The sequence below is a fragment of the Neolamprologus brichardi genome, chromosome 8 (genome assembly GCF_056152115.1).
Source record: "Neolamprologus brichardi isolate AB-2024 chromosome 8, ASM5615211v1, whole genome shotgun sequence".
Classification (NCBI taxonomy): domain Eukaryota; kingdom Metazoa; phylum Chordata; class Actinopteri; order Cichliformes; family Cichlidae; genus Neolamprologus; species Neolamprologus brichardi.
Window position 1 is genome coordinate 4,922,902 of NC_142111.1, and position 12,887 is coordinate 4,935,788.

The window sequence follows — 12,887 nt, forward strand, 5'->3', positions numbered from 1 at the left end:
GGAGTCCCTCCAAGTTATGCATTCCAGTGGAAGGCCCTTCAAGTTCCATTTCCAGGAACTTAATAGCTAGGCAGTAGTCCACACTAACACATACTCACAGCCAAACGTGCATTCAGTAACTCACAAACACACCACTTTAACCATGGCCCGCATTTTAATTGCAGAGACAAGGACACTGACCTGTCCAATACAATCATTGATCACGTTATATTCTACAGTATGCAACAACAGAGTCACAAATAAACATCAGCCTTTGACATTAAAGCACACAAACAGAAGCTTTGTACGCTGGGGAGATAGCAGTAAAAGTAATACGCACTACATCTCTGTTATGTTTTAGTTACCAACATCTAGAGTACAAAGGCCTTTGGTTGGTTGGTGTCTGGAGAGTAAGGGTGAGAATGAAGTTTTCTTGTACACTGATGTCTTTACATGATTGGGTTCAAGGCACATCGATAAAAGTAACAGCACAGAAATGTACATAATCACGTCTGCACATGGCCGGTATCAAGCAGTTTATTACCAGTTACTAGGGTGCATGTTTATGCATTTTCTTTCTGTGTATTACCAAAAACGAAAAAAGCATCACCCAGTAAAGTGTGTAACACTGGTTTTGGTTGGTACTGTGATGGAAAAAGTGGAATATTAAGCCACCATCCCCATGCAGGAACAAACAGAAGATACATACTGAATGTTTATAACGAAAGGTGCATCGTCAGGAATGCACTATTAGCCCTTCGCAAATTAACGAATGTTTCCAAGGAAAGAAACAGCATACAAGAAGCCAGAGGTCTCCCGTGCCTCTGCTTCTACCTCTCGTCTGTACACTATACAGTGATGGGCACGATGCCCTTTTCACATTAGGTGCTGAATCGTCCCCAGCAAATAACTAGCCAAGATACCCGCCAATTTATTTATTCATTTATACATTTTTTCGCAAATAAAATGACCTAATTTCAGGTCTTGACTTCACAAAATGACAAAGAAAGCAGCTACTGCAAACAGCGTCTCATTCCTCCGGCTCTCCTTTGAGCGCTACATTTACACTGGCTTTGGCACAAACTATCTTCATCAACATCTATTAAACACCACGATGGTCCCGTAAGTACATTTAGCGTGTCTGAGTAGCCGGTGGAAACGGTGTTTTGTGTGTTTTCTCCAGTATGGTTCAGTACATTTCGTCGTTCACTTTAGGTGGGTGTAAAAAGTGCGTCAGCTCACATTTCACTCCACCAGCCGTGAATGTGACTGAAAGACTGAGAAAGAAACCGATAGAAAAACACAGAGAGTTCAAGTAATTAACTCTGGATGATGGGAGATCAGTTCTCACACTGCAGGCTTGAAGACGCTAAATACCTTAACTGCAGTGGGTGAGGCTCTAAAATGAGTTTTTTCACCGCGGTGCACATGTTATTTAGTAAAGCAGAAAAAGGAAAACATACTAAAATATACTGCATGTTTCATTATGGTTTCTGTTTACTGTTCACCCTTTGATTGCTGTTACATACACAGTCCGGTCGCCATCGTCATTTCATGTATTTTTCAGACTATGGTACAAGGATGTCTGTGTGACAGAGTATGAAACAGGGCTAAAGCACATTAAATCACAGCATGCCTACAAACTTCCATAAACATGATTCATAGGGTATCTCTGTAATCCTGTTCTGACCTGTTACTGAAGGTGCGACTGACCCTGCTGGAAATACTACCTGCAGCAGTGACAACACAGACAGAATGTCACGACAAATTACTGGGTGTGTTGCCTGCTACAAACTGGGACTTGCCTCTCTGTGTGTGCAGAGCCTCACATTAATATTATTAGGAGTAGCCTCTTCTACCTCATCTCTTTTGATTGCATTGATTGCGAGCTTCCGGCCTGACTGATATACTGGAACCAACTCAATCTGACAGTGGAGCGTGTACCCAGCAATCTTGTTGCTGCTGTAGAGGCTTTGACAAATAGTCTGAGAACCAGGTGTTGTGAAAGTGTCTTGTGGAAGCGGATGTGAGTAAAATCATGATAGCTAGAACAGAACGAGATGCCTTCTGTGGATGTGGTAAGGGTTTCTAAATTCAGGCTATTGTGAAGGTCTTTTTGCTGAAGTCCATTTTGCTCATACAGAATAAATTATATCTATATTGGTCATGTTTTTGCTAGCCAGTTGCTGTAGGTAAGTTAAAATTAGTAATGATGGACGATATAAACACTATCTAATATATAAGAAGACTTCCAAATCAAAGAGGCTAAACATATCCTGTAGCCCTTGTGGCTCCATGGCTTTACTTAATTAAGCCCTGACTTTAGCATGCTAACATCTTTACAATGATAGCAGTTTATTATGCAGATATTTATTGAACATTTTTACTCCTTGCTAACATGTTAGCTTGCTAATGTTTCTGAGTTGCAAATTCAAGGAAAGCTAGCATGCTAACATGCTAAACACAATGTTAAAAGGTTAACACACTCGCTAAATATCTGTATAATATAATTGTCAGGATGTCAGCATCAGTGAGCGCCTACTTTTCCAAGGGCTCTAGTTCCAGAAGGGAATTCCTCCAGAAAACCTTCATATAAAATGTTTGAAGCCTTGACCCAAGCTGAGCAGCTACCAGGTGAACTGTAACATGAAAATCTGTTTATATAAATACTTTGAATGGTGAAGGAACTACTACATTCCTCAGCGAATATCTTCCAAACTTCCTGAATTTAATCGTTGACATTACTGTAGTCTTTTTGAATAAATTTTGTAATTTGTGTTGTGTGTGTTTGGGGTTAGGGTTTCTTATGTTTCATGCTCATTAAGTGTTCGTGGGTTTGAACATTTCCATTACAACACCAACTTTAACTAATCAGAGGCATTGCTGTTTAAATTTTGGACATTTTGGACAGCTCTGTATGTTCTGGAACACAGAGTATCTAACTAAATATGTATACAGGCGTTTAAACCTGCCGAACCAATGACTTCTTTCCATTAGTTTTGCAGGTAATTGGATTTTAAACCACATTATCAAATAGTGTAAATGACAGACCTGACGATGGCAATTGATGGAATGTTAAGGGATCGCCAAAACATCTTTAGTTCATCAAAGACGTCTGATCAATTATTATTTCCGCTCTTAATTCAATGCATTAAATGCAATTGAGAGATAGTGAAATACTATTCAAAATATGTTGATCAAAATGCTGTTTGCCATATACCGCAACAACAAACTCTAGCGACTGTGAAGACCAACTACATGTTGGTTTTAAATTTGTTTTGACCTGATATTTTCATATATCTAAACTTTGCTGAACTGTTCATTTGGACATAAAACTTGAATTTGTCCTGAAATGTGTGACATGTTCCCAGCAGCAGTGTCCTTGATTTTAAAAGAGGGGCCATTATGCTAATTTCCAGCTCCATGTCATGAATTATTCTTGGGGTTTACTAGAGTAGCTTTGCGCAGTCAAAGCTCAAAATTATACCATACCGAGCACTGATGCAGCATCTCATTTCACCCTCTGTCTGAAACAAGCTCTAGTGCCAGTTTTCTTCTGATTGGCTGCCCCTCGCAAGCAGAAGGTCTGAAAAGGTGGAGCTTCGTGCTCACAGCAAGAGCTATAAGTCTGAGATGATAATTTTAGGAATATTCCGTCTCACTGACATCCTAGAGAGCCGAGCGTAGAAAAAACAGATCATGAAGACCAAATGTTTGGATCTTAGATGTTCCCTGTAAATACACAAGCCTCATTATTTCAAACTACATGTTTAATATGGACATCCATCACACAGGAAATCAACAAAAGCACTCCATTTAATATTCCTTAAAAAAGGACTTTACGGAAGTGCAAATGCATCAACTGTTACTAGACTATGCTGCCTCTCGTGGTCGTGTTTCTTATTACCATTTAGCAAACAAGTCCATGACAAATTATTTTTTTTTAATGTAATACACTGTATAAACTGCATGTTTGAGCTATCCTTACATTTATTTATGTAGAAATACATCCCAGCTCTGGAAACACTGTGTCTTTGACTTTGATTTGAAGAAATAATGCATTATTTTTCAAGTTGTCACCTTGATCTCTTCCTGTCAGTCATGCTAACACAGCACGCTTCAGTCTTCAAAGCATTGTCCTCAGTGCATACACTGCATCCACAAGCTTTAGTTCTTTTTATGTCTCTGCGTCTCCTTGTCCATCTCTCTCTCTCTCCTTCCCTGTTCAGTTACATGACACATTTGTCCGCCTTCTGTGAAATTTCGGCATCTTTGCAGGCACACGCTGGCTGAACCAAATGTGAATCTGAGCAAAGTGTTACGACATTAAATTGGGAACTCTTACATTGCCAAAACACAGCACTTTACACTTATGGGGGCTCTTTACAACGGCACAAAGTAATGTAAAGTTCAGGATACGGTAAAAATACTTTTGATGGGACTTTACAAACTCAGCAATACACAATGTAACAGCAGGTTTTTCCTTTAAAATTGTTTTTGATTTCAACACTCATCCACATGTGTGAAGTTTCCCAAGAGGTTGAGAGAAAGCCTTTTTCCTATGCACAAAGTCAAACTGTTGTAAGGGAACAAGGTTAGAGACAGACACAGTTTCCCATTCTTTCACTAAATCAATAATCCAGGATGTAATATTCAGAGGTTTGCAGATCTGTAGCTTCTTCCATCTTGATACCAGCTAGAATGGAGAGAAAATAATATCCTTTGTTGTCGGCTTTGCCGTTTCGTTGCCCCGCTGATCATGTAAGACCAGACTAATCACCTGATGTGAATAAAATATGAGCATGAACCTTCAGGCTGTAGACTCAGATTCTTATCTTCGAGGCTCTGGGAAATTACAGAGTTGGCTGTTTTCACTCAAATGTTTTGCCTACTTCTCTCCATGGTACTTCCACATCCAGAGAAATCGTTGCCTAAAGGTTTTTAGCTAGCACACACAGATACACGTTTTAAAAAAGAGAAAAAAATCAGTCAACTAGAGCAAGGATGGTACTCGGTCCCCTCAGACTTCTCTCTGCCATTGGAGTACTATCCAAAATATTTCTTTGTCCTTTCCACCACGCTCCACTTTCACATCCTGCCTCCTCAAGATCATTTCGGGCAACTCCATAAAAGCTTGAAGCTGGCAAGCACAAATAGCGTTCTTATAAATGTTTCATGTCACTTATCTCTGAAAAGTACTTGAGTAAAATACATATTCTTGCTCCGCCTTAGGGTTAATAAGCTCAAGTTGCTTCATTAACCCAATTAACAAGAGTTTTGAGCTCGAGTCAGTGCACTTCCCCTGACCTTTAAAAAGATTAAGAAATTGTTTATTTTTCAATTCGACTTTGCTCATGCATCAGTGTCCACGAGCAGTGCTTACATCATCTGTTTTCTCATTTGTGTTTTAACTTGGGGTTACCACAGTACACTGGCAGCCTGTCAGTCTGTTACTGGCACTCCTTTAAATGCTGGTCTGCAGTTCGCCATTGAGCAGGGTAGGATTGTGAGTGTACAGGTTGGCATTAATAATCGAAGCTTCGTTAATCATCTTGCTCCTGTCTGCCCTGCTGTCGCTGCGCTCTACCTCATCCAGGCCTGCCACCTTTTTCAAGCACAGAACATTCTGAAAACTCTTCTTGAAGTTGTCTGACAGGAAGGCGTACAAGATGGGGTTGGCGCAGCTGTTAGCGTAGCCGAGCACCACCACGAAGTCGAACGTGCTCTTCACAGCAGAGGTGGGCTTGATTGAGCCGGTGACAGAGGTGACATTGAAAATGTAGAAAGGCAGCCAGCAGAGGACGAACACCGCCACCACGATGGACACCATCCGGGTCACCTTGCGCTCTGAACGCTTACGCTTTGTGGAGCCCACACGCAATCCGGATGACTTCACCTGGCAAAAGGAATGGCTGTCAGTGGCTTAAAAGTGCCCAAATAAAAAAGTACAGTGTTTCCATAGAAACATCCTAATATTATCGGGGTTTTTTCCTAGCTGGGCTAGGTAGCCTTTCAGGACTAGCTAGCCAAAATCAAAGTCCTATTTTCCTGCTGTAAAAACAACAGTGATCTATGGGTTGATAAAATTGTGTCTACGGACACGTTTTATTGCAAGCCAACATTAAAATAATGACAGAAAAGTGTTTAAACTGACATTATTAACATATTTACATGTTACATGTTAGCCGCCTAGCTTAATTGATTCTGACGATTGAGGACCCTGGAATGTACTAATAAAAGTGCACACTCATTATGCACAATGGCTGCCATCTTGGCAACGAAACAGAAAGGAAGACACTACAATTTTCAGCCACTAGCAAAAGGCTGCACTGTAACTGAAAATAGCGAGTTCAGTGCTAAATATCTAGCTAACTACCAGGGAACATTTTCAGGTTTCAACATTTATGCGTTGTGGCATTATTTGATGTTTATGCATGATAAAGTGATTTAGTAATATGTATCTTCAAAAGACTGTAAATATTCCCAAAATGCTGTAGCTGGGAAAAGAGCCAGACTTCCCAAATGCAAATCATGTGGAAATTACTTACTCCACAAAGAAGTATTTAGTATGCATAGTGTCATAAGTGCAAGCATAGGATCAAAGGATCTGGATTAATGTTCTTTTCCTTTATGTATGTACTTCATATTAGTTGAAGCAAAAAAATCTATTTAGTTAAGAAAGAAAAGGAGACTGTTATTAGCTTTTTTTATGAGACAGTGGCAGTGTTGTTGATTTCTGAGCTGGCATTTCAAACTAATTGAAGTGGACCACCAAAACGTTGAATCTGCAATGTAACCAAATCTTGTTGGATTTTTGTTGTGTAATTTAGCGCGTGCAGTTGCGGGCTCTTACCTTGACTATAATGAGCAGGTAGCACATACATATAACTGCCAGCGGCAGGAAGAACCCAATGAAGAAGGTGTAGAATATGAAGGCCGTGTAGTAGACATCCTGAGGCTCCGGCCACACAATGCCACACACTGGAACCTTGTTCAGTCCACTGAAGATCAGAGTTGGCAGGATGACTAACAATGACACACCCCATACTGTGAGGTTAATTAGCTTTGCTACACGGGGTTTCCGCCATTTTGTAGACTTAATAGGGTGAACCACAGCCAGGTATCGATCGATGCTCATTACCATGAGACAGAAGATGCTGGTGAACTGATTGAGAGAGTCTGGGATGGTGTAAAGAATAAGAAAGAGCAGAGGAGTGGAGAAAGGTAGAAGTTGAGTTTAGACTCAGTAACACTTGATTAAAAAATACATGTATGCTCCTGTGAGAACTGAGGAAAAAAACGAACACAACCAGTTTTTGCTTATAGTACAGACTTGAAACAAGAAATCATGTAAACACGTCACATTGTATCTATTTCATTACCTTTCTTTTGCAAATGGAACGCTTTAACACCAGGTCTGATGTGACTGAGCACCAACTACGTGTTGGCATGAATTCAGTTTTTTAAAACAGTTTTTAATCAAATTTTTCAACCGAGATTTGGCATCTCAAATGGTTGTTCAAACAGCATCAAAATGTTTGCCGAGTTTCCGCTGTGAATCATTAACCATATGCTTTTCACCCACCTACGCTCATGATCATTCGGCACAGAGCCTCTCCGAAGGGCCAGTGCACCAGCGCCAGCTGCAGGGCGATGAATGGCAGGCTCATCATGCACAGAACATCTGCCACTGCCAGGTTGAGGATGTAAATGTTGGTCACCGTCTTCATTTTGGCGTAACGTAGAATAACATAGATGACCAGGGTGTTACCACACAATCCCACAGCGCATACCATGAAGTAGATGAAGGTAATGACCACTGAGCTGGTCTTGTCCTGGTGATGCTCCTTGTCTTTGGAAATGTTGAAGCCCAGGTCGGAGTCATTCCCTTGGATGTCGTACCAGAAGGGCTCAGGGATGGAATTGTTAGGGGAAGTTGGGAGGAAGGGCAACTGATCCAAGGCCATGACTGCTGAGAGCAAAGGGGTCTAATTTCCTAAAGGGTTATGGGTTTGTCTAATCCAGGGTACAGTGATAATGGGAAATATTAATGAGTCAAGGGTTCAAATGTTTCAAAGAACTGCTTTTACTAAAAAAAGTTACAGAAATACATTTAAAAGAGGCTTTGAGTGATGGATTCAAGGATAAAGGTAAGAGCCTGGGGTCCTGGGAATATAAGACTTTGACTTCCAAGGGTGTGGGGCTCTAGGGATAAGGATGACTCAGAAATTTTCACATAGGAGGAGCATCAATTATCACATCTCAGCTGCAGAGAGACAGTAAAAGAGAAGGATAGGTGGGGAGAGAGACAGCAGAATAGAAAGCAATAAGTTGGGTTGAAGAACAGGGACCATTTCGTTTGACAAATAATAATAACAGTCCTCCAAGATCCATGGCAACAGTTGCAAGGTTACTTTACGTAACTGCTTTCACACCTCACCAGAGTATCATGTACAATATTCTCTCTAGAGAATGCTCTAGTACCTCTATATGTTGTGTGTGATTATCCTCAATGCTGCTTATTTCGCTCACAGCAACATTTTTGGCACGCAGCAGCGGAGAGGAGATAGCAAGCACTAAATTGTACATGATGTGCAGTTTTATAAATATAACCTTTTTGCCACTTTCTCCTTAATTTGAGACAAAAAAAAAAAAAAAACAGTAAGGAAACCAAATATGGGACCTCAAGCATCAAGCTGTTTACTTATTGAATAGCCAACATTTGCATTTGCACATTTTTGCTCATATGTCAGGCAAAGGTAGCACAGCCAACAGGAAGAGATCAAGGTGGCTGTGTGTTTGAAGGTGAGCGATACAGAGAGACAGTCTGGTTATCACTATAGGTTATTACGCCTGTTTCCACTGTTGTACGTTTAAATGCAGATGCTGAATTTGATGCCTTTTTTTCTTCCTTTCTCACTCAGACCATAAATCCTGTGATGCTACAGGTCAGGTATGTGTTTACGCCTCCCCCACCTATGCATATATGCAAGAAAGAAAGAAAAAAAAAGGACGCCTGAGCAAGAGAACGCCAAGGGCACCGGGGAGCTGAAGACAAATGTTTATTCAATTGATCTCGGGGACAAACAGCTCTGACACTGGTGCGGGATCACTCACTCTTCCCCATCCAGTGACAGGTCTGGCTCAGCAAGGACAATAGTCCACTTCTTGCTTTCATTATTTACACGAGATGAGCCTGTGTAAAGCTGTTTAGATAATCCACTTTGAGTAAACAAGGTATATGGTCATAAAAGATCACAAGTATTCAGGAGATGGCAAGTGAAATGCTTACATCTCTGGATCATACTAGACATCATTCCACAAACTGATTTTCTTGCAATTAACTGTTTAAGCCCTTAAAACCTTGCCTCGCCTTCCTCTCATGGACAGTTTAACATGTAAAACTTACTAATTTCAGATTAGTTTCAGTGTAGACCTTCAGTGGAATCCTTTGTTAGACTAATTATTGGTGTCTACACTGTTGTTTCATGAACATGGACTGTGCTAGGAATAAAAATTTGGAATTTATTCCTGCTTAGTGGTCCTTGTTTTAGCGACACCTGTGGTTACTGGTGGTAACTGCAAGTGCGGCGGCCCAAACTGCTACCCCCCCCCCCCCCCCCCCCAAAAAAAAAACAAACTACTGAACAATTAAAAAAAATGTGTTTCAGAAAAATCATGTTTGAAATTAAACATGCAAAACTGAGATATTCAGTTGAGAAAAAATAAATAAAACAGCAATTTTCTAAAATCAATATTAGCATTTGTTAATAGATGAAGCTCTACTCGCCACAGTTGTCTGTGAGGATGGAGTGTCAGAGAGAGAGATATTTTATAGTGTTATTTGCTAGCAGGAGGAGGGATGCGCAATTAGCAGCTTTTTTTGGATCCTCGTGTAATTTAATTATAAAGCAGGATAATCCCATTTTTAACTTATGCAGGGGGATTTGGTTTATTAAAATAATTGCAAAAGAAAAAACATCCAATAAGCTTTGCTTCCCACAAAAAATGCTGGATGTGTGTCAGGAGCTGCGTCTTGGCTCAGCTCTGGCTGTGCGAACAGTGATGCCGAGGAATCGGCAGTGGCACGGCTCAGCCTCACAGCTTACCTGCAAACTGCGCGCCCAACAGGAAACTTTCCATCACATCGGCGCGGAAAACAGCGGCTGAATAATGAGCAGGTTTGGTTTATCTTTCATCTCAGTGACACGGGGATGAAACATGGCACCGAACCTTTGACTTATTAACCGACAGATAGAGATATTTATTTGCCAAGCAGCTGCTGTCTCTGGATTGCACCTGTTCCAATGATTTTTGCAAGATTGCCCTACTCATTAAAGAAAATCAGAAACTATATCAGAAAGAGACGCGCGGCAATTTTTTTCAGTTTATTTGAACATTTTCTCTTGCCAAAACTAAGCAAGTAGAAGTAAGTGAAATTCCTCCATTATGTGTATGCGCAACTTCATCATAGCCTGAACCTCGCCAAAATATAACTTACATCAGACTCCCACTAAAGTGCGCACAAGCAAAGCAAACTGCGCACATGAATGAACATGATTTTTTTTTTAAAAAAGACCATTCTTAAAAATCGGATCAGTCTCAATGCCCCCACCAATTTCATCACTTACTTTTCCACAGAAAAATACCATCCTCATATCACGTCCAGAGTGGCAAAAGTGTCCCGAGAACCCGAGAATGCGAAGTCCTGTCGCCCCCGAAGCGGCTCTGACCTACTGGAAAGCTGCATCCCGCCAGCCTCTCCATCCACCTGCTCCTAACTTACGCACGGCGCCGGCATTCAGTCGCCCTAATCAGAGCTGCTGATCGCGCTACATCTCTCAGGCCATTGTTACCTCCGAGAAATAGTCCACGTTTGTAAAAGGAAAGACTAAAACAAAAACAAAAAAACACAAGAGAATGAAAAATAAAATAAGGTGGCGTGCGCTCGCGAGTGTGTGTCCAACAGGAAAGTCTTGGCGAGGAGTCAGACAGAGCGGCAGGACGCACGCAGCACCGAATGGAGAGAGAGAGTGTTTCTGACAGAGACAGAGAGAGAGAGAGAGACGGGTTGAGTGATAGATCAGCAGCAACGTGTCACTGTGCGTCGGTGTCCTACAATTTGCTGATTTTCATGCACATGAGCTGGCTCTGCTTCTGCTGTCCTTTTGAAAAACCCTGCACAACTCCCCAGCTGCATGCTGGCTTCTGTATCAGTGTGTCTAAGAGGTATATTTAAAAAAAAGGAAAATTAATAAAAATTTGGAATATGGAAAATTGCACATACCATTTTGCAGGGAGCTTTTGTTCTCCAGCTGTGTTTCCTTTTGTGATGTTTTGTACTCAAGGAATTGGAAAAATCAACCCCAAGCTGCTCAGAAAAAAAGGAGGTAATCACGCTGTCCCTCCAAATTCATCAGGTTCAAATGAAATGATCTCAAGTGATTCACTGTCCCTTTCAGGCACCCATCACAGGCACCGGTGCACCCCTCTTGTCAGCCAACAGCGATGGCACTCGGATTTGAGCACTGAAGCCAATCCAAGAGCCAATCTTATGTCTTTATATAAAGGGAGCGTTTTCAAGAGAGTGCAGATGGCGGGTATCTTCTGTGACCTCTCTCAGTGGAGAGCTCCGTGAGAAAATGTCCTGCCACTTGTCTCAACATAGCAACACAAAAGTGCAGCTATTATTACTGCTGTCCTATCAAAGATTAATAGTTCTATTTACGTCCAAATTGAGGGACTGGAGCTCCTCAAGGGGGTCACAATGCAAGAAAGTAAGTGGAAGGGGGATTTTTGAGGGGTTCCTGAGGCAGAGATAACCCATCAGTGTATCCTTTCAGACAGGCTACTGGTTCAAGTGCATGTACTTCAAAGAGTGCTGTATTCTGCTTCACCAAGGATAGCAACAACTCAGCAATATTTACAGTTCATTTTTATATCGTTTGTAAGGTTGGAGTGATTCAAATATCCCTGCATCCTTCTAGTATGAATAGCCAGAAGATACATGAAAAAAAAAAGACTGATACTGGTTCCACATGTAAATATTAAGCTAATAACATAAAGTTATAGCCAGCACTTGGAACAATAACAGAAACTTGTACTTGTCTTCAAACTGAATGGAAGCCAGTCTAGCACTGTGGCCAGTTGTTACTTATGCACTTTTTTAGCGACACCCATTCAGCTGCCTCTTTATGCAAATATATGATCAGCCACTCACATGACAGCAATTCAACACATGTGTAGACATGGTCAAAGTGACCTGCTGAAGTTCAAAGTGAGCATCAGAATGGGGAAGGAAGGCAATTTAAGTGACTTTGAAGTGGGCCAGCTGGGCTGGTGCAAGCTCTTCAGAAACTAACAATGTACTGGGATTTTTTTTACACAAACATATCTCAGGTTTACAGAGAATGGTGTGAGAAAGAGAAAATATCTAGCGAGTGGTAGTTTTCTTGGTGAACATACGTCATTGTTATCACAGGTTGTAGGAAAATGCCCAGGCGACTTTGAGGAAGGTAAAGGCAAGTCAAATAAACACTTGTTACAACCAAGGTATGCAGAAGAGCATTGCTGAATGCACAGCAGATGGGCTACAGAAGAAGAAGGCCACACTGGGTGCCACTCGTGTGAGCTAAGAACAAGAACAAACTCAGTCTGCAGTTGACATGACTCATTAAAGCTGGACTACAGAAGATTGGAAAAAACGTTCCCTGGTTTGATGAGTCCAATCAAACCAATCCAGTACTAAGAAGGTCATAAGGAATCGAGTGAGGGTATGTCCATATCTTAGCTATAAGCTAAGCTAGCAAATGAGTGCACATCCATAGCTTAGGTAAACCTTCTTTGGTTAAAAATCCACATTTTGTTTGATCTACAGTGGGGCAAAAAAGTATTTAGTCAGCCACCGA

The 12,887-nt window shown here is 41.2% G+C and overlaps 1 protein-coding gene across 1 annotated transcript; it reads right to left on the reverse strand.

Moving 5' to 3' along the window:
• Positions 1–534: 534 nt before the first annotated feature.
• Positions 535–11,026, reverse strand: LOC102776504 (somatostatin receptor type 2-like). The gene is made up of 4 exons (XM_006796991.3): positions 10,611–11,026; positions 7,565–8,245; positions 6,833–7,158; positions 535–5,875 (listed from the first exon to the last, which is right to left on the reverse strand). The coding sequence occupies exons 2-4, from the start codon at positions 7,944–7,946 to the stop codon at positions 5,444–5,446; spliced, it is 1,140 nt and encodes a 379-aa protein (XP_006797054.1). The 5' UTR covers positions 7,947–8,245; positions 10,611–11,026; the 3' UTR covers positions 535–5,443.
• Between the last annotated feature and the right edge of the window lie 1,861 nt (positions 11,027–12,887).